Consider the following 22,319-nt stretch of genomic DNA (forward strand, 5'->3'; position numbering starts at 1 on the left):
CATGGTCAAAGGAACATTGCTTAACGGCCCTGTCTCATTTAATACCCAAGAACAAAGCTTCCCAAACTGAAAAGACTCTGATCAAATATAGAAGGAGCTAAGGCAGCTGGAAAAGGGAGACTTTGGCCTGATACCATTTTCAGATGAAGTCTGAAAGTGGAACCTTACCCAAGGATTGTGATTGACAACAGCCCTTAGTATTTCTCCACCCAAAGGATCAGACATGCTTTGACTCCTAAGAAGACTGGCAGCAAAAGTGGCTTGGCTGGGTACTCCAGATCCAGGATGCTGTCGTTGGTCTCACACTGCAGAGATGCTAGTCTAAAACATGATGATTACCAGCATTTGAAACAAACACACGCATGTAATCCACATTCTCTGTGCTTTATAGAACAGACTTAAAGAGCCAGTGTGATGTAGTGTCAAGACTAGTATATAAAAGAGCCTGGTTCAAATCCCCACTCTGCTATGATGCTTACTGGGCAATCTTGGGCTAGTCACACACTCTCAGCCTGACTTACTTCACCAGGTTGTTACGAGGGTGAAATGGGAGAACGATGCATGCCACCCTGAGCACCTTGGAGGAAGGGAAGGATTAAATGTACTAAATAAATAAGACTTCACAAACTGGAAATGTATAGCAAGCACAGTGGGATCTAGTCCCCCTCCTTACTCACCGTTACACGCTTTCCCTCTTTCAAGATTCATATCAGCAGAACCACATCAATAAAGATTCAATCTGGAGATAGTATTTTTTACTCCAAAAATCTGATTACTAAATTATTCGTTGTATTGGAAGTCCAGCTGCAGATTGAAAAGCCCAGGTAAACTGACTCTGGACAGCCCTTATCAGCATCAAGTCCACATTAGCTTGACTGTTACTAAAGATGCCAAACAATGTCAAAAATAATCCAAAAAAAGAAAAAAAAGAAAGTACAACGGAGTGCAAAAAGAAAGACTGAAGCCAAGCTCTGCAGTATTCCCCCTCCCTTGGTGAAAAGGCCCAGCACTCAAAGCGATTTTAAGATCTAATTAGAAAAAAAAATATTTAGATGGAAGCATGGGGCGGGGGCTTTTCAGTTCCTTTGAAGATGGGACTACAGCTGTCTCCCACCTTCAGCAGACTCTGTGATGCTTACCTCTGCTCACGGTTTCCCAGCTCAGGCTTCAGGAGATCTTTGAGTCGGCCTTCCCTAAGCCTCAGGCCTGTGTCAGGCCAGTGCCTGAGATGGAGAGCGGGGAGGGGCTGGGGGGGAAGCGTTCTGAAAGGTCCGGCTAGGAAGAAAAAGCACACACAGCTGGAACTGCAGGAACCCCTTGGCTGAGCACTGCAGCAAAGAAGCCTGCAGTTGATCAGTTCTGCCCTCGAGAACATTTTAAAATAATTCATGGGACATGGGGATAATGCAGCCAGCACAAACAGCAATAACAAAATATCAAAGCAATGCCTTGAAGTCTTTATGGTTTCCAAAAACCCCATGTTGCTGCCAGTCTGAGTGCTTGCCCTCCTGTAAATATACACATATTGCAGGATGTTCACTTCAGATGCAGCCCTTTGGTTCTGAAGCAGACAAGTTGACAACATTTGTTCTCCTGGCTTTGATCTCCCAGTTAAAGTCCCTCCACTTCCCCTTGACTATCATGTTTAACAATGGTTGCTCTAGATGCCTTTTCAATTTTGCAAGGGAAAGAAGCACCAGCAGTAGCCCTGCCAATTCCAGCCCTTGATCAGATCGAGGCCCCCGTCCAAGGCCCTCAAAAACATCTCTACCCATCACACTGAGCAGAGCCCAGAGATAACTGAGAAACTGTGGGGAGGGGGAGAAGTACTTCAAGACCTCTAGAAAAAACTCCTGTCCACAGCTATCTAGATTCCAGATCTCCTGACAGCACTAGCAAGAAAGCAGGCTGACTCTTTGTCAGGCTCTTGTAGCTCAGCCCCAGGAACTCTAAATGACTGAGGGGCACCAAAGAGAATAGGCCTAACAGAGTCATCATAGATATGTCCGGTATAAAACTGAACTGGTTTTTGCCAATGCAAAAGATTTCACTGCAAGACAGAGAGATATTACTCTGCATCCATACTCTGCAGCGAATGGCAGTTTCCAACTGAATATTGGAAGTTCGGCTTTTCTATGATGGTGGTCTTTTTCTATTCCAATGAGCAGTCTGAAGATTTTACCAACCCTTTTGCACTCTTGTTCAGCTGACCACTACCTAGAGGTCATTAATCAATTAGTAAATTCAGAACTCGGACCGGGCTTTTGAGCTGTGGCCCTACAGAATCAGCTGCCCTCCGAAACTTGCTTTTACAGTGCAGCCAAGGTGGTTCTTACTGTATTGCTTTGAGGACACTAAAAGACAGAAGCCTCCACGGGGGATAGGCACAGTTTGCTGAGCACTTTGAAAGGGAGCTGTCCAGCACACGGTGGGCCCTGGTGAGGCAGGAGTCGAAGGGCTTGGGGATCCACACAAAAATTTAAATCAAAACAGGAGCCCCCAGTTTAATAAAGTTTGAGAACCTGAGTTAGAGAGATTTTTTTAATGCTAGTTGTCAGGTTCTAGGACTCCGTTGCCTCTCAGGAATCATCCACTTTACTCCAGACGTTAGCAGAGAGTTTAAAGTAGAATTTATTTGAAAGAAAGGGTACAGTAACCTATGAAACACAACGTTACAATGGCGCCAAATCATTTGGAGGGTATTCTTATAGAGTACACACACTAGCATGTTTACAAGTAACATCTTTGAAATGCAAAACATCAGAGGTTCCCCAATACCAAGAGAGAGAATTCACACCTTAAGATCAGAGCAGGATTACAATCAGGAAGTCACTTTGAAGTGGAGATCTCTCGAGCCTTTTGGCTGTTGCCTCTTCCTTCCCACGGGAAGGAGAGATGAAACGAAAGTCACCTCGCTATCCCGGGTCCGATTGCATGCCCTCGCTGACACTCCGCCTCCCCAAAGGCCCCCCCTCCAGATTTCCTGGTTTGTCCGGGTAATGGCGATGGAAATCCGCTACAAGGGTTGGAGCCTGTACGTGAACAGCGGACACCCACTCATCGTGACTGGAATTTAAATGTTTCCAACGCACAAGATATTCCAGTCGGCCCCTGCGCCTCCGAGAATCGAGCACCCTGGAGATTTCAAAGTGCCGTTCGCCCTGTACCATGATGGGAGTTGCCGCTTCGGGTTCGGGGTGCCATTCTGGTGCTTGTAGAAAGGGTTTAAGTAGACTCACGTGAAACACCGGGTGCACCCCTTGTAAGGATTTGGGTAGCTCCAGCTCTACCGTAACCTCATTGATAACTCTGGAGATAGAAAATGGGCCCACAAACCGTTGGCTCAATTTTTTACACGGGCGTAAAGACCTGAGGTTCTTAGTGGAAAGATACACCTTTTCTCCGACCCTCAATTCCCACTGAGGTGTTCTGTGTTTGTCTGCTTGTAGTTTGTACCTATCTTTAGCCTGTTCCAGGTTTTTTACAAGCCAGGGCCAAGTGTTCCTCACTGTGTGAGCCCATTTAGACACCTCGGGGGGATCGCCTTCTGGCGGGGTGGGTACAGCCCCTAATGGTCCAAAATCCATTCCATAAACTGCTTTGAATGGGCTCACCCCGGTTGCAGAGTGCACCGAGTTATTGTAGGCATATTCTGCCAGTGGCAGCAGATCAACCCAATTGTCTTGGTGATAATTAACAAAACAACGCAAATAACATTCCATCACCGCATTAACCCTTTCGGTCTGCCCATCCGTCTGGGGGTGATAGGCAGATGACAAACCCAACTGCACACCTACAATTCCTAAAAATGCTTTCCAGAACTTGGACACAAACACGGAGCCCCTGTCACTCAGGACCTTCCGTGGAAATCCGTGCAATTTGAATATGCAGTGCACAAACAAGCGAGCCAGTTTATGTGCAGATGGCATCCCTTCACACGGTACGAGATGAACTTGCTTAGAGAAAAGATCCGTGATTACCCACAGGACAGTCTTCCCCTGACTGGATGGGAGGTCTGTTATGAAATCCATCCCAATCACTCGCCAGGGTGCCTCGGGAGTTTCTAGGGGCTTTAATAATCCCGGGGGTTTTCCCATCAAACGTTTACTAGTTGCGCACACAGGGCAGGATTTGATAAATACTTCGATGTCTTGGCGCATCCCAGGCCACCAAAACTGTCTTCTTATTAGGTGTAAGGATTTAGCAAACCCAAAATGTCCCCCTATTGTTGAACTGTGGCTCCGTTCCAATATCTCCCGCCTCAGTTCCCTGGGCACGTAATGTTTGTTCTTACAGATACCGTTTTTGTCCGTCATCTGGGACGGGATAGATTCTTCCTCCCGCTCCCGTTGAAGAGCCTCCCCCCACCTTTTCTTGACTACCTCCGGGAGGCTTTCTGGAACTGCCCAGAGGCGGGGAATGGCAACATCCGACCCCGGCAAGGGGGTGGGTACCGGCCCTTCAGCCTGGTCCCTTCGCTCTATTTGGGAGATTCCCCCCCCCTCCCCAGCGGTATTGGTTGAGAGTTCTCCGGGGACTGCTGGGGATGAGGAGGTGGGAGCGACCACTTCACGAGGGGAACTCGAACTCGAGTCCTGTGCCGCCGCGCGGCTTTGCGCTCTGGTCAGAACTCCTGCACTATTCCCCTCTGGAGTCAAACCCAGGTGTTCCCGTGTGAAAAGAGAACCCACCGGCCGCTCAACCTGACACTCATATTGCGGCATGCGAGACAGTCCGTCTGCTAAGCAGTTTTCTTTCCCAGGCATGTGTTTGATGGTAAAATTAAACTTAGAGAAGAAGGTAGACCAACGCACTTGTTTGGCTGACAGCTTCCGCTGACCCAAAATAGATTCGAGGTTGCGGTGATCAGTACATACCACAAAGGGCTCGGCAGTCCCCTCCAGGAACTGTCGCCAAACCGTGAGTGCATGTTTAATCGCCATTGCCTCTTTTTCCCCAATTGGCCAATTGAGTTCAGGGCCAGAGAACTTCTTAGAAAAATATGCGCAGGGTCTAAGCCTCCCTTGATCATCCCTCTGAAGGAGTGCGCCTCCCATCGCCTTGTCCGAGGCATCTACCTGTAAAGTGAATGGCCTGGAGCAATCTGGGTGCGCCAGAATGGGTTCAGAGGTAAAGCGCTCCTTAAGAGTTTCAAAAGCCGCCTGACACCTGGCGGTCCAAGGTACCTGGTATTGTGCAAAAGTGGCCCCTTGCCCCTTCCCTTTGGTTTTAAGCAAATCAGTAATAGGCAAAGCTATTTGAGCGAAATCCTGAATAAAATTTCTATAAAAGTTCGCAAACCCCAAGAACTGCTGAACCTGTTTGCGAGTTCTGGGAGGTTCCCATTCTAACACTGCCCTCACTTTCTCCGGATCCATGCTTAACCCTTGTGGCGAGATCACATAGCCCAAAAACGACAATTGGTCCTGGTTGAATGCACATTTTGATAACTTAGCATACAAATGATTGTCCCTTAGACGACGCAACACCTCCCGCACCAATTCCCTGTGCTCTGCGGGATCCTTGGAGTAAATGAGCAAATCGTCTAAAAAAACTACCACACCTTTAAATAGGAGGTCATGTAGAATCTCATTAATTAATTGCATGAAGCACGAGGGCCCCCCAGACAGACCAAACGGCATGACTAAAAATTCAAACAACCCATAACAACAAGAAAAGGCTGTCTTAGCTTCATCCCCCTCCTTGATCCGGACCCGGTAGTAGGCTTCCGCCAGGTCAATTTTCGAGAAAATACAACCCTCCTGTAACACACTCAGGAGGTCTGGGATTAAGGGAAGGGGGTAGGCATTAGTTTCAGTAATCGCGTTAAGCCCCCTATAGTCTACACACAGTCTGAGATCAGATGTACCTTTCTTCTTCACAAAGAAGCAGGGAGAAGAAAATGCAGCTTTGGACGGTCGTATGAAGCCCCGCTCCAAGTTCTTGTCCAGAAATTCTCGCAGCACTGCTTTCTCTTGAGGACTCATGGCATAAACTCGGGCCTTGGACGGTTTAACGTCCTTAATCAGTTCGATGGCACAATCCGTAGTGCGATGAGGAGGCAATAAGTCACAGTCCGTCCCCTCAAATACATCTGCGAAATCACTATATTCTGGGGGCAACGTGGGTTCCTCCAAGGCAGCGGCGCTTCCCCCTTCGCCCCCGGGTAAATCATCCCGGCTGTGTTTTTCGCACTGAGGAGCTCCAAACACCACCCGCCTTTGTTCCCAGTCAATGCTCGGGTTATGTCCCGCCAACCAATTAACGCCGAGGACCACCGGGTAGGAAATCTTAGGCACTACCGTGAAGTGGATCTGTTCCCAGTGGTTTCCCACCCCCAGCCACATCTTGCGAGTGTGCAAATGAACCGGCCCCCCCCGCAGGTCACTCCCATCCATTTGATGGAAATGTAAGGGTTGATCCAGTTCTCGAGTCCCAATTCTCAGACGTTCTACCACTGCCTGATCAATTAGGGTCCGGGAGCACCCGGAGTCCACGATAGCCACAACGGCCACCGGTTCCCCCCCTTGGGGATTTCGTAATACAACAGGTATCAGCAATGTCTCTCCCTGGTCACTCACCCTACATGGAGCCGGTTTGGTTTCTTCCAAGGGTGCCCTCTGTGCCGGTTCCCTCACAGAAGGCCGTCCTCGTTTTTTGCCGGTGAGGGGCTTCGGAAGCTATCTCGGGTGCCACGATCCGATGAGGTTTCCGCTTGCAGGGCCGCCGCCCCCCGGCGACCGTTCGTCCCCTCCGCTCTCCTGTGCTCCAGGTTCCGAGGTGGTGTCGCCTCCCGCTCTTGTGTCGCCCTGTTGCTCGTCCCTTCTGACGGCGTGTTGGTACATCTTGCTGCAAAATGACCCATCTTCCCACACTGAAGGCAAGCTCCCTCCCTGAACCGACGTGCCCTGTCGAGACTGTAGACTCCTCGATGTCTTCCCTCTCGCCTGGGACCTGCTGCGCTGTCCCCTCTCGTGGGCGGAATAGGGATCGTCTTCGAAGAACGATCCTTGGAGAACTGGAGGGTAAGCTTGCGGTTCTCCACTAGAGCTGCCAAATTTACCCACTCTTCCACTGACTCTGGATCTCCCAAAGTCAAACAGCCATCCAGCACTTCCCACCGCAACCCTTCGCGGAAATGCTGGACCTTTGTGGCCTCACTCCACTCCCTTATCTTGCACGACAAAGATAAAAAGTCCTGTGCATACTCACTTACTGAGCGGGCTCCCTGCTTCAAACGACGCATGGCAATCTTTGCTTTTTCCCCCCGGTGGGGGTCTTCGAACCGGCGTCGTAGAGCGCACAAGAACTCATCCAGGGATGCCAAAACTCGGGGCATAGTTTCCGCCGCTGTCACTGCCCACTCCACTGCCTCCTTCTCCAGCAGGCTGATCACATACCTGACCCGAGCTTCTTCCGAGGCAAAGGTCTCCCCCTGGTCCTTCATAAAGCCGGAGATTTGGAGTAAGAAGTGAGACAACTGTGAGCTGGACCCGTCGAAAGATACCTTCAGGTCTCTGGCCGTAGGGCGTCTGGGCGTGGGAGCCTCCCCAACAACGAGCGGTCCTGTAGTCGGCCGTGAACCCGTTTGGGATTGTTGCACGGGCTGTCCAAGCCCCCTCACTGCCCCTAGAACGGCTGCCAGGTCTCGCTGCAAGGTATCTAGCTGAGTCTGCAGGTCCCGATTCTGCAGAACGAGCATCTGATTCTGTCCGCGTATCAGAGTGGCCGCTTCTGCAGTGAGGGTCGGGGTGTGAGCGAGCGTGGGGTCCTTCCACCCTTCCCCTTCTCCATACCAAGCGGCCAGCGGTCCCCGGTAGAAGTCGCCTCCTGGTTCTGACGCTGCTCTCTGCCGCTGCCCGGTCTCCGAGAATCGGGGGGTCCACGTCGGCCTCCCAGGGACATCGGTAGGCCCGGGTGGGCGCTGCTCCGGGGTCGCTGCTCCTTGACCAACCTCAATATCAGCGGGAGTCTGCCGAAGCTCCTCTCCCGCGTTGAGCGGGGCCGAGGGTGGTGCCGACATCCTAATACTACTTCTAACCCGAAAACAAAAAAGGTTGGGATTGTAACGTACTGTCAGGTTCTAGGACTCCGTTGCTTCTCAGGAATCATCCACTTTACTCCAGACGTTAGCAGAGAGTTTAAAGTAGAATTTATTTGAAAGAAAGGGTACAGTAACCTATGAAACACAACGTTACAATGGCGCCAAATCATTTGGAGGGTATTCTTATAGAGTACACACACTAGCATGTTTACAAGTAACATCTTTGAAATGCAAAACATCAGAGGTTCCCCAATACCAAGAGAGAGAATTCACACCTTAAGATCAGAGCAGGATTACAATCAGGAAGTCACTTTGAAGTGGCGATCTCTCGAGCCTTTTGGCTGTTGCCTCTTCCTTCCCACGGGAAGGAGAGATGAAACGAAAGTCACCTCGCTATCCCGGGTCCGATTGCATGCCCTCGCTGACACTAGTACATGTTCTTCAAGTGTAGCCTCAATTTGGGCTGGGAAAAGAACTTTTCAAAACAGAAGACAAATTCACCTATTCGTGCAGAATTCTACTTTCACGATCTCACCACCGGTTCCACAGACTGCAAAGTGGAAGGGAAACTCTGGCAAATATAACTGTGGCTCACCAGGCTGTCCACCACCTGCAACACCTCTGCTAAACAACACTAAGCAGACGTGATTGCTGCAGGGAAGAATTTCTTCACCACAGCCACAGCAGTGAACAACAGCACAGAAAGCTGCAACTAGCCTGCTTCAGTGAGAGTCAGCCACAACCTACATCCTCTCACCTTCCACTTCACTGGAACTGGTCTCCCTAGTCCACAGAAACCCCCAGACAGGCGGAATCATGAGAAAGAATGCATGCAAACAACTGTACCAAAGGCCCATAGTCAGACATTCTCAAAAGATCACATCACTTTGTCTATATACCCACCCATTCCAGCAGACCTACCCAGGCACTTATATACCTGGTGTTTCTATAAGTTTGATTAGTCCTTTTATTAGTTAATCTAAGTTAAATTAATGTATACATGTCTTAGCAGAGCATAATCACTCAGATATTAAGAGTGGCATATGCCCTACATTAAACAACGGTCCGTGCACCGATGTTCTCCCCACCCCATACAAAAATAAGAGAAATTTTCTGTTCCCATAAAAGTTACATTAAACCTCCAAAGCAAGACTCCACACAATACACACCCAGGTCCATGATTTTACTGCTCAACAAATAGTTGTGGGGTAGCAAACATCAGGGTTCCCGCCTCAGCACTGCCCCTTGCTCTGGTGCCGAGACAGGTCCAATAACAAAAACACAACCTCCTCCTCCCGGGAGTACAGGGTCTTAGGCAAAACAGCCCGATTAGTAACAGCAGCCTATAAAAAGGGCATCCAACAATAACAGAGTTGCCTGGGACATGAAAGCCGGAGCAGCTTCCGCACCCATTTCTCTCCAGAAAAGAAAGCCCCCTTCAGACTCTGCCAAGCTCTCAGATCTCCGGCGGCAGGGAAAGGCTATCCAAGCAGAAGCCATTGCAGCATGGAGCCTCCACTGACTCCAGGCAAAGAAAAAAAAAAGAGAGAGAGAGAGAGAAAGAGAGATGAATGAAGGTTTATACTGGTGATGGGGAGCAAAATGTCATCCAGAATCAGCCACCCTAAACTGGGAAAAGGCAGCAGTGGCCTAGGAAGTTATGGCAATATGATCTCAGGCAAAAGAGGGCAAGAATTTGGAAAGGGATAAGGAAGGAATCGCTCGGTCCTATTTGACGCTTCTTCTAAAGAGCACATATGTATATTCCTATCCCTTCCAGAAGTATTGGGCAGTGTCTGCACCAGCTGTTTTTCCTGGGGTATATCCCAAGAGCAGTTGGTGCAATCAGTACCTCATCCTGGGTGATGCTTACTCTCTCTCTCTTTTTAAAATGCAGAACTGTGAATTTTGGTGCATTCCCAGTCCTCTAGTAATGTGCCAGACAGCACTGGCATTTGTAATAAAAGCACTGTATTTTCAGCACCTAAAGTTTGTCCACATGTAGATTTCTCAGGTTTTTCACAGACTCACAAGCAAGCAGGGCTCCTAATACTTACATTAACTACTTCAAATGGAAGGCTGGGGCACTTATGAGTAGATCTGCTTGCAGGCAGGAGTTCTGTTGACTCTGCTCTGAGTGATCAATCTACTCACTTGACACGACAGCCAAGGCTCGAGTGATTGATCTGTGGCTATTCCGCCATGTGGCCTACAAACTCACAGTACAAACAGAAGCATAGAATATATTAGGACAAGAAGAGATAGTTTGCTTAGGGCCAGACATTTAATATCAAATAATTCAATTATCTTAATGCATCACTTAAACAACCCTGCCGTATTTCTGTTTAGAGAGGAAGAGGTTCTCTCTCCAGGTCTCATGCATGTAGGTAAATATTCCTAATCCCTCCCACACCTGACTCACATTTTCCAGACAGCAATCTGGGGTGGGATGGGAGAGAAGGAAATGTTCACCTCACAATTTGGCTACACCAAGGGAGGTCTGTCTCTGTCTTAAATCCAGGGCCGTCTAGCAATAAGGGTTTCACACTTGTAGAACATATGCACTTGGGCATGGCCAAGGCATTATATGTGCAGCCCAAAAGAGAGCTATATCAATAAAGTGTGGCGAATCTGTCTCTCGTAGTAGTCCAAATTGGATTTCATTTTCCTCGTGAGACTATGGTCAAAGATTTTACTGCATCTTGATTAAAATTCCATAAGTTCACTTAAAATTGCTTTGTAGGCCTGATCTGGCATGTGGACCAAGGTCACAGAAAAGCAGTACAGATAACTGTCCATTTTCAGAATTTTAAATCAGTAGTTTTAATCAGAATCCCAGTTGTCCTGTTTCCCCTAAGCGTTCTCAGGGATCCACAGAAAACATTTTATTTTCTCATCTTCCCACCACGACAATCATGTGGGAATCTCAGAAAACGACCTGGGTGGCAGCTGTGGGCAAGATGGCCCAAAACAAGGAAAGATGGGAGGAGCCGCTTTCCAAATGAGTGGGAAAGTCGCCTGGTTCAAAGGCACAAGGGACCTTTCCACTGGCACTTCTGCTATTAATTAAAGTATCTTAAGCTGCTTTGAAGGAGGGGAATAAAAGACACTGAACTGGCTGCTCCTCACCAAGATGACATTGCAACTCAAAAACAAAGGCACAGAGCCTTCTGTTCCAGCATGGAGGGGCTGCAACCACATCTGAGCAGAGGCCAGACTCAGGTGCAAAGTGGCCTCCAGGCCTTTCTTTGCAGGATACGTTTACTGTACATATACACATAAAACATGCATTTGTTTCTCATTTGCTGCACACAGTTCTCATGTCGCCTCTGAAGATACATGCTTCCGCTGCAGCAAAATGGCATTTTCCAGGGACTTGGTGATCAAGATCCAAAGATCTGCTTAGGTTCCTGCAAGGAACTTCTACAAGCCCAGTGGAATTCTTGATTTGCCCTCCAAATGTCTGGCTCCCCATGCTATATCACAGACTGTGTCTGAAATCCCCTTTGGTTTCAAAGGCAGCATGCCATGCAGCAGGAGGTCTAGGGGTTAAGAAAAACAAGTCTGGAGCTTTCTTGGTCTCCCAGAAAGAGTTTCTTGGTTATTTAGAGCCTCAGAAATATATTGCACACTAGATAATGCGACATATCTGTCAGATAGGACATCTATTTGTTTCTGTGTTGGTCTGCAGTAGAATAGATAGATCTGAATCCAGTAGCACATTAGAGACCAACGAGATGTTCGTGGTATGAGCTTTGGACAGTCAAAGCTCCCTTTGGTATCTGACGAAAGGAGATTTGACTCTCGAAAGCTTAAACCCCAAACATCTTGCTGGTATTTAAGGTGCTACAGGACTCGAATCTAACCATTTCTGTTGTGACTGCCGTGTTTAATGTACTTCTGTAAGTGTTACATGCAGATGCTGGGCATTTTTGGTGAGGTAATTAAAAGAAAAAATACATCTTCTGCCTCCATCCCATTTGTGACTCTTTTCCATTTTAAAAACTTATCTGGAAGGGATATTTGATTACGACACATGAGCGATACATGATTTTGATACATACGCAAACTTTTTATGGAGCAGAAACACAGATAAAAATGAAAGGGTAGACACGGAACTAAAACAAATGCTGAAGATTATCATCTCCCCAGTCACTGAAGCTACGCTGAATTGTTCCATGAATTCTGAGATGATGCATTTTTGGCTTTAAAAAAATCTTCAAAGTGTGCATGTTTCCTTTCTTGTGCTGGAGTACACATCTAACCTAATTAATAATAATAGGGGGGAAAGCAGCAGCACAGTTATCTCCTCACAGCCAGAAAATCCCTCTCTTCAGGTTACATGTGGGTATAACAGCAGTGGAAAGGGATTTGCAAATACATCACACGAGAGCTAACATGTCGTTGAACTCACTTGGATTCTCCAGATAGGCCTTTGGCAGAAGAAAATACAACCAACATGCCCGACCTGCAGAACCTTCAGCAATAAACACATACCCATGCTGTAAAGCGAAGTAGGCCCAACCTATTCCCTTGGGTCAGGGGAAGGGGGCCAACATAAACACTGTGGCAATAAACACAGGTCTATTAGTAAACCACGCAGAGACAGACATGTTTTCAGGGGTAACCTAAGCTTCTTGGCAGGGGGGCTACAGCAAGGCACATGCATCAGGAAGGGGACAGGCCTAAAGCCTGGGGTGCCGGTAGCCTTGCTATTGGCTCCTTGTGCATCCAGTAATTCTGACAGCAGCTGCGCTTGTGTCTCATCCACATGGCCCAGCCAGGAAGAAATGGAATTTGGAAAGCTCCATTATAAACAACTTCAGAGGAGCTCTAATCCTTCTCTAATTCAATATGCCGCCTGAGAGGTTTTGACATACACTATGCAACCGGTTCCTGTTACACTCTGTATGACCCGTCAACCTCCAAATGACCGTTGGTTTATCATACCCTACAAATGACAGCTCTGGTCTTGCTAGTATTCCTCGGGCAAGAAAGCTCAGGCCAGTCAGTTTGTTGGCTCAGCCCTTTCTGCTCCACCCAACTGCACACACACAAAAATCAGAACCCCCGCTAGTTCAACTAAAACCCTTTTTGTGCAAGCAGTTCTTCCTCTTCTAAAAATCAATAGCACGGATTTTCAAGCCTCCTGAAACAGAGACAGACTGTTAACTTGGCAAGTGTGTACTCTTGGTCTGAGGCCCCAAGGGCATGCAGATCAAAAGAAAGAATGGGGGCGAGAAGAGGAAACAAGCCTGCGTGGTCCCATAATCAGGAGGAAAACTGTAGAGAAATTGGAAAATTAATCCCAAGAAAGGGGAAGAAGGGAAGGTCACTGCAGTGATGTTCAGCATTGATAACCAACACAAACGTCTTTGATTGCATTAAAAGGTCACCAGTGCCAGGAGCAAAGCTGCAACTCACTAAGACATACACACTTGCTTGAGGTGCAGGTATGATAGCAGAGCTCATATTTATATACTAATAGCAAAGTCGGCCAAATCTGGGGATTCTTAAATCTGGTGACTGGAGCTGTGAAAGGGGAAAAACAGATCTTTCTACAAATCTGAGAAGGGCCCCCAGATTTGCAGAAAAATGTGAAATCTAAAAAACCAAAAAACAGACTGAGTTAAAAAACAATAACCCAAAATGATAAATGGAGCACCTATAGTTTTAAGCAGATCAGTTGTAATTCCGGGAGATGTCTAGGTCTCACCTGGAGGTTGGCAACCCTAGGCATGGCAGCAACTACTGTGTGACTTGATATCAGCCAATTTTCAAAACTCAACTAGATCTAGCTGCTTGCTACTGCTCAACAGCAGGCACCCTGTGAAAGCCAGTGTGGTGTAATGGTTAGAACAGAGTAATGTCTGGGGGACCCAGGTTCAAATCCCCAACTAGCTGTGGAAGCTCACAGGGAGATTTTGGGTCAGTCACATACTTTCAGCCTTACCTACCTCACAGTGTTGTGAGGATATAAAGAAGGTGAGAATAATGTAAGCTGCTTTGGTCCCTCTGTAGAGAAAGGCAGGGTAAAATAAATAATAAATATAGATGAAGATGGGAGGCAGATAAAAAGTAGCTTGGCAAATGGCTGAGAAGGAGAGAATGAAGCAGGGAAAGGGGGAGAGGATATGGAGATTGTCAGGAGGAGAGAAAGAGGAAATAGTGTGAAGAGGGGGATATAGGGGAAAGTGAGGTGCCACCCCACAAGTCCTCAAGGGTTCCCTACCATGCAAGTGGGCCTGGCCCAACTGGGCAACAGTTTTCCTAGGTAGAGGCTTCCAGGTGGGGTGGGAGAGGGAAAGCTTAAGACAGAGGGGCAGATAAAGGTAAGTTGGATATTGGGTGGGAAGGAAACAGCGTTACCAACTCCAAGTTAGGAAATACCTGGAGATTTTGGGGGGTGGAGCCTGGGGAGGGTGAGATTTGAGGAGGGGAGGGACTTCAGAAGAGTAAAATGCCATAGACTCCACCTTCCAAAGGCAAGTTGTAACTTGTCTAAAAGTGCCTACACTCAACAGGTAGTCCTCACAACATTTTGCAGCACAAGGGAGAGAAGACCACCTAGGTTGTGAAACTGCAGAGTCAATCTACTCTTACTTTAATAGAGAAGCCCACTAATAATTACTCAGATTCTTAAAAAAAGAAGAAGAAAAAAACAGCAACGTTTTTTGTGATAAAGAAAACAAATTAAACAGGACTGGGAAATATAACCATTACCTGAAAGAGGGTCAAACTGTCATCACTTAGGATGGATCTGGGAGGTGCAATAACTAAAGTAAAACACAGAAGTCTAATTAGGAAGAGAACAAGCAAAACAACAACCCAAACCTGGTTTAGGAAAGAACTGGGGGGGGGGGGGAGAGAGAAATACATACACCAAGAGGCCTTACTGGCAATCACAATTAAAATTTGGACCTAGTATGTAATACCCTGCCCTGACCTGGATGGCCCAGGCTAGCCTGATCTCGTCTGATCTCAGAAGCTAAGCAGGGTCAGCCCTGGTTAGTATTTGGATGGGAGACCACCAAGGAATACCAGGGTTGCTGTGCAGAGGAAGGCACTGGCAAACCACCTCTGTTAGTCTCTTGCCATGAAAACCCCAAAAAGGGGTCGCCATAAGTCGGCTGCGACTTGACGGCACTTTACACACACACATGTAATACCCTCATCTAGGTAGCGGAAGAGACCATTTTTTCCCAATAATGAACAGTAAAACACTATTCTGAAACTTTATCTGTAAAGTTAAAATAAATCATAACTTACATAAATAAAATGACATCTCTGGATCAGCAAGGTGGCTTTTGACAAAACACTTCAAAGCACCAACTGTTAAACAGAGCAACAGAAAAAGGTTTTATGGAGCAAGAGATATCTTGAATGCAATCCTCTTTGGGTCATTGGTACTTAAGTACTATGTACTACAGTTACTATCACAAAGACCCATGGAGAGGAAAGAGCAAGAGGAGAGGTCTTGATTGGACAGAACAATTACAGGATACCACCCCCAAAAGAAGCCTTTGCACCCAACGGCAATATCCCTGTCCCTCCTGCCTAAAGATGAAGTCTCTTTCCTCCCTTCAAAAGAAAACTCTCAGACTTCAACCATCTTTCAATCACCGTGGTGGTGGTGGTGGGGGGACTGTCCTCCTACTGAAGACCATTGCTTGGTTTCCCAAACATACACAAGGATCTCACAACATGCACCAGACCTTCTTGGCCTAGGGACCAACGAAGAAGCCTCGTCAAACGACATCTCTTCTTATATTACCTGTCTGCCTAAGACATCTCTCTGCCTTTGTGAGTGCTTCACTGTTTCTCTGAAGGAAGTAACTGAAATGGCCTTCCATTTACTACCGGAGGCTTTCACAAGCAACATATACTACCAGAATCAGATAAAGATGATGCAGCAAGGCACACGGCTGCTTCTAAATGAAGGTGACAGTCACACAAAGACCAACACAGCGCAGAAGACTGAACACCATTAAGTCCAGTCCACTTTACATTTAAATAACCAGCCCTTTCCCTCGGTACATTTTATCTGAGACCTCTGAACCACCTGTCTTTCCATTTGTACAGTCAAGTATCTGTACGGCACCATGTCAGACCTTCATCTACCCCAGCCCAGCATCCTAGGCATAGATTAGGTGATACTACCTTACACCAAAAAGGGCAAGAGTCCAGTAGCACCTTAAAGACTAACAAAAATATTTTCTGGTAGGGTATGAGCTTTCGTGAGCCACAGCTCACTTCTTCAGATACCTGAAGATATCTGAAGAAGTGAGCTGTGGCTCACGAAAGCTCATACCCTACCAGAAAATATTTTTGTTAGTCTTTAAGGTGCTACTGGACTCTTGCCCTTTTTGACTACTGCAAACAGACTAACACGGCTACCCACTGTGAATCACCTTACACCAAGAAAGCAGAAGCTTCTGAAATCCAACCTAGGCAGCCCTAGTAGAAGCAGCTGATATGTAAAAAGAACGGTCACCCTCCAAGAGTTCCCAACAACCCATGTCAGTCCTAACGAGGAACAGGTATTTATTGGGAGCAACGGGCAATTAGTTTTCAAGAAGGGCCTGAATCTGAGGCAGAACTAGAAAGCATCGCTGGGTGTGTGTCCTGTCATGTACCAGGAAGTTCTAGCTGTTTGCTATTTAGAGGTGCAGGATGACTGGTTTTGCTTTTGGCCCCAGCACACTCAAGAAGAGTGGCTGATTCAAGTTCTCTTCAGTATTTCCAAATCTTTTTTTGGGCTCTGGCTGGCACTACACTGGACCAACACCCTGTTGTTCAATAGCTTCATCTGGGCCTGACTAATGCCACTGTAAGTGGAATGGAAGAGAAGCCACCAAGCAGTTGTCAGAAACACATCCTGTTTAAAGGAGAATCGCAGCCTTCCTCCACGTAGCTCTCAGTGCCCAAGCTGCAGAGTATCCTTTTAAACCACCATCCAGGCAAGACATAATACTAGGGACTGAAAGGAAGGAATTGTTGCTGTACGACTCTCTACTTTACTAGGATAAGACAGCAGCTGGAAGACAAAATACTCTTACCTGTTTCATTGGGGTGGAAGAAGCCCTGCAGAATATGACGGTCAGGGAAGTAAACTCTCAGCACCACCTAAGTGAAGAGAAAGAGCACAGGCTTAACGCAGGCAGCCTTCTGGCTTTGAGTGTGATCAGCTCATTCTCAAGAATCTGCACCCTTCCATGAACCAGCAATTGAAACCGAAACAGTATAACATCCAAAAAATAGCATTTCAGAGAACTGATATGGTTGACTTAGTCTATATCAACAGGACATGGATCTCTGACGAGGACAAATAAGAAATCGCAACAGATAAGTAATGTGGTATAGTGGCTAAGAGACTGCGTTACAAACCAGGACATTCCCATTCAAATCTTAACCTCTGTCATGAATTCAGAGGGTGGTCTGAGGCAAGCCACTCTAAGTCTCACCCTCACATCTGTAACATGAGGAGCAGTACCGACTCACCTGTCCTCTAAACACTCTACAAGTACTATATAAATGCTAAGCATTATTGCTATTACTGCTATCGATTCCTGCTGGATTTCACCAATGTAACAAGGGTGTTATCATGTCTATGCTGGAATGGCATATCATAAGCGAAGAATGGCATATCATAATTGAAGGAGCAGAAGAGGTGATACCCCAGTCAGACACCCAGCCTCAATGAATGAGTGCTTTACCACACTAAAACATAGGCCATTAATTTGCCAACTGAGTAATTCACCTTGCTGGTGAGACTGAACAAGACAGGCATACAAGAGGAAACATAGTCAGTGGTAACAGAAGACTAGACACTCTAAGACCACAAGTACCACTTCAAGTTCTCCCCCTCTTTAATATTTACACCAAAATGAAAGAGACCTCAAAGCATGACGTTACCTTTGGATAACGCTCCAACTTCTCCTTCATTTGAGCATCTCGCTGTGCCTGTGTCATCAAGGGAGCTTCTTCCAAACGCTTCCTAGGAAGAGGAGAAATTTAGCAGGCCAAAGCCATCAGAGATCAATACAGCCAGCTGCTGGCACTCCACACAATCCAATAAGTCTGCCACCACCTTAAGTGGTGGCACTCCACACAATCCACATGTTTGGGATGCTCTCCTTCTTCCCCCCAACTTTGTTTCCGAAGTTTCACAGTGCTCCAAACACTTCTAAATGTCCCCAGAGGATTGCAAAAGTAGTGGCCACTTGAGCAGGTCTCAGAAACCCTATGGCCAAATCATTATAGCCTAACATCTACTACTTCCTAGCAAATTTCAAGAGTTGCCGACCTCCAACTGGGGCCTGGACATCTCCCACTTTCACAACTGATCTCTAGACTACAGGGATCAGTTTTGCTGGAGAAAATGTCTGCTTTGGAGGGTGGACTATATGGCATTGTACCATGCTAAGGTCCCTCTCTTCCCCAAACCCTGTCCTCTCCAGGCTCAACCCCCAAAATCTCCAGGTATTTTACAACCCAGACCTGGTAACCCTAAAACGTCATACCTATTTGAATGTGCCTACACATCTTTGGCTGCACCTGAATGTGCCTGTGTATGGGGTCATCCGGTTAGAGAAATACAAGCCCCACAGACGCTGACATATGATCGGTGAGGAACACCCTCTTCCCAGCATCTTACTCTAGTTGTGGCACTTATGACTATACCTTGGTATTACTCGCAATAGTATTTGCCATTTTACTATCAGCTCCCTGTATGCTATCTGCTATGGCACATGTAAATGAGAAATTTGGGGGTGTTGAGGGCAGGGAGTATGACAGGGAGTAACAGCTGATGTAAGTTTTATGTTTGATTGTTGACATGCTACTGCCCTTTTAAGACTGAGCCATGTGGAATTCTGGGTAAACAGATAAAAAGGAAGTATTTCTTCACACAACGCATAGTTAAATTGTGGAACTCCCTGCCCCAGGATGTGGTGATGGCTGCCAACTTGGAAGGCTTTAAGAGGGGAGTGGACATGTTCAAGGAGGAGAGGGCTATTCATGGCTACTAGCAGAAATGGATGCTAGTCATGATGAATACCTATTCTCTGCAGGATCAGAGGAGCATGCCTATTATATCAGGTGCTTTGGAACACAGGCAGGATAATGCTGCTGCAGTCGTCTTGTTTGTGGGCTTCCTAGAGGCACCTGGTTGGCCACTGTGTGAACAGACTGCTGGACTTGATGGGCCTTGGTCTGATCCAGCATGGCCTTTCTTATGTACCTATGGGTACTGGAGATACCAGTTAGAGATGGCAGCATACTTCAATGCTGAAGTGATTTGGGTCCTGAAAGTGTTTTAGTTCATGTTTTCTTCAGAAATAAAAACCAACGTTTTCTACACATCCTGCCTTTTCCCTGCCAGAAGTATAACACATACTTCTGGTTTGCACCCACTCTGTGCTTCATAATAATACATTATAATACAATCAAACTTCTGAAGTCATCTACTGTGCATTTTTCTCTTAGTTGAGAGGAAAAGTCCACTGATAACAGATTTATATGAGTCCTTGCCACATTTCCCCCTTGTGGTGTAGAAAAGACGTTGTAACAAGCATCTTCCTCAAAACTATGCAATCTGGGGACCTATATTTTAGGAGCTCTTTTCGCAGCTGTCTCCCGGCCTGTACTGCTAGCTTGATTTAAACAACATAACAGTTTTCAAGCTGCTCTTGGGAAACGGGAGGATGGGACCTAACTTATGGGTCCTCAAAGAAAAACTCAACTTTAAACAGAAAACTCTATTCAGCTTTACCTTCGTTGCACAACAATGGCAAAGGAAAGTTTTAAGACATCTGATAACAAACTCAGAGTGCCCAAATACAAAGACTCATGAGAGGTAAAGGGTTTACTGTAACCAATGAACTTATAAAAGAACAGAGAGTACAACTGCTTTTTTCACTGATGCATCTATTTAGCAACCTCAGCCCCAAACTTCAGTTTTCTCTGCACACTGGTGCCCACAGTTTATTAATTTGCACACCATCTTTGCTATGGGGTCTGTTATGGGGACTGACATTACTTTATTGCCTCACTATCTTCCGTAACATGACACAGTCTAATATTTTATGTTTTTCAATTTTAAGTACAAAGTTCTAAAGAAAAGAATCCTATGAAAATATATAAATGTGCATAAAGTATCCATTATATTTATGTTTACCAGAAGACTGATATAGTCTTTCCACTTACAAGTATTTAATAGTCCAAAAACCCCAAATGAAATGTATCACAGTTCTAATCTCCTTACAAGTTTGCCCTCACATGGAAGTATTGTGCCAATTTCCAATAGATCACAATCTGTTTCTGGGGCCAAACCAGACAATACATGTTGGAGACCGCTGATCTCCAGGCACAGGAGGGCAGGTTTGGATCAGGGCCACAGTACTGTGCGGAGAGGGCACTCAGATAACTAGCTTCCCCCCCCAACAAGGCAAACACTGAAGAAAAACAGCATAGTGTTTCTTCTCCTCTGCATTCCCATTCTGGTCCCCATGCCACTGCTGTTTGGCAATAAAAGTATGCTGGAGATTTGAATACAGATCTTTTCTAGTATTTTGCCTTGTTTGGCCCTTTGGCTATAACTACTTCCTTATCTTTGGATTAAATTTTCTTTTCAAATATCCAAATAGGATCGGTAGGATCAGCCCATCCTGTAGCACATTCTAGGTACAAACACAATTTTCCAATATTTTGATACATATAGTATACGTGCTCATGTTTATCTCAAATATCCTTCAGAAGCAGCAAGACACAGTTTTTCATCAGAAATTGGTTTAACTACCTGCACCATTGCATTCTGGGGCACAGCTTCTAATGTTCACAACTGAGGACAGCCGCAGATACCATCATTCCTGGCCTTCCCCCCGCTTCCAATGTGAGTGGAAGGGGTACCACCTGTATGGTGTCCACAGGTTAGTAATTTGTGTGCCAACTTTCCTATGGGGTCTGTTATGGGGTTTGAGGATTTTATTGCTGCTTTTATTGCTTTATTGGGGAGGGCGGGATACAAATTTGAAAAATAAATAAAATAAAATAAAATTCCAATTTTCAAATGACTAATATCAACACTCAGTGTAGAAAATGAGAGGAAATAGAATTCTGACTTAAAGGCAGCAGGGATTTGCTTTTGGGATCTGCACCTGACCAGACTTGCCCTATGATCAAAGGGAACTGAATTGGATTGCCAATAGATAAACAATGCAACTATGAGCTTTGCTGTCCATTCATCAATCTTAATGTTCTCTTTCCAGCGTTTATACTAGAGACATCTAACTACACAATAGGCAGTGTAGACAGAATTTCCAAGGAACCTGTGACCTGGATGCATTGGCACGAGTTACTGTAAACCAATATGGCTTACAGGCCTAAAAGTCACCTAGGAAAATCCCAGCCCTGCAGGAGCCAGTAAATTATCCTCTTATTGTAATTATGAGCCTTTGGGAACAGGAATGTATATATAGGGAAAGAACTGCTGAACCCTGTTCCAATCACATAGGATGGTACAGGCTATAAATCTAAGAAACAAATGTAATTTGAACACAATTTTCTGTAATGTACATTCATTTTAAAAATATCTCACATCACTTTTTAACCCATGTTAAAGGCTGCAATTTTATGTTACCTGGATGTATTTTTATTATTTATTTGTTATATATAGCCTGCCTTTCTCACTTGGACTCAAGGCAGATTACACAGAATGAGCCAATACAATTGACAGGATGGGACATTAGGATTGTAGAACTAACCAGAAATCTAAAAAACAGAACTGAAGCAAAACATAAGTATTAACATGACACATTAAATGATGCAAAAACTACACAGTAGGATCCTACTTTCAGCAAGCTATAAACTGTAGTATAGGCCACAGTACCTAATAATTTATCCAAGTAACTTTGTGAAACATTTAATACAGTACAACTCTATTGCCTGCATAGAAAAGCCCTCTTGAATAATTCAGTTTTGCATCATTTACAGAAAGTCAGGAGAGTGTGAGCCTTCCTGACATCCTCAGGCAGGCCATTCCATAAGGTGGGGGCCACAACAGAGAAGGCAAGTGTATGGGCAGTTGTGGATTTTGCCCATTTGCAAGTTGGCATCTGTAGAAGACCCTTTTCTAATGAGCAAAGCTGTCATGGCAGAGCATAGGAGGAGAGGCAGTCTCACTGGACTCAGATAACCTTATTTTTGAGTAAGTATGCTTGGGATTGCACAGTTTCCACTTCACATCTTAAGCTACATTCCCCAGCGCCTAGACATT

General features: G+C 46.0%; 1 protein-coding gene across 1 annotated transcript in view; it reads right to left on the reverse strand.

Annotated features, from left to right (window-relative positions):
- Positions 1 to 22,319, reverse strand: part of ASPSCR1 (ASPSCR1 tether for SLC2A4, UBX domain containing) — a 102,212-nt gene that overhangs the window by 17,880 nt on the left and 62,013 nt on the right. The window contains exons 10-13 of the mRNA XM_056857737.1: positions 17,960 to 18,041; positions 17,104 to 17,170; positions 15,314 to 15,376; positions 14,768 to 14,820 (exon numbers count right to left, since the gene is read on the reverse strand). Coding sequence (XP_056713715.1) covers positions 14,768 to 14,820; positions 15,314 to 15,376; positions 17,104 to 17,170; positions 17,960 to 18,041 — 265 coding nt within the window. The remainder of the gene's footprint in view (positions 1 to 14,767; positions 14,821 to 15,313; positions 15,377 to 17,103; positions 17,171 to 17,959; positions 18,042 to 22,319) is intronic.

This window comes from Euleptes europaea, chromosome 1, assembly GCF_029931775.1.
Source record: "Euleptes europaea isolate rEulEur1 chromosome 1, rEulEur1.hap1, whole genome shotgun sequence".
Lineage (NCBI taxonomy): Eukaryota > Metazoa > Chordata > Lepidosauria > Squamata > Sphaerodactylidae > Euleptes > Euleptes europaea.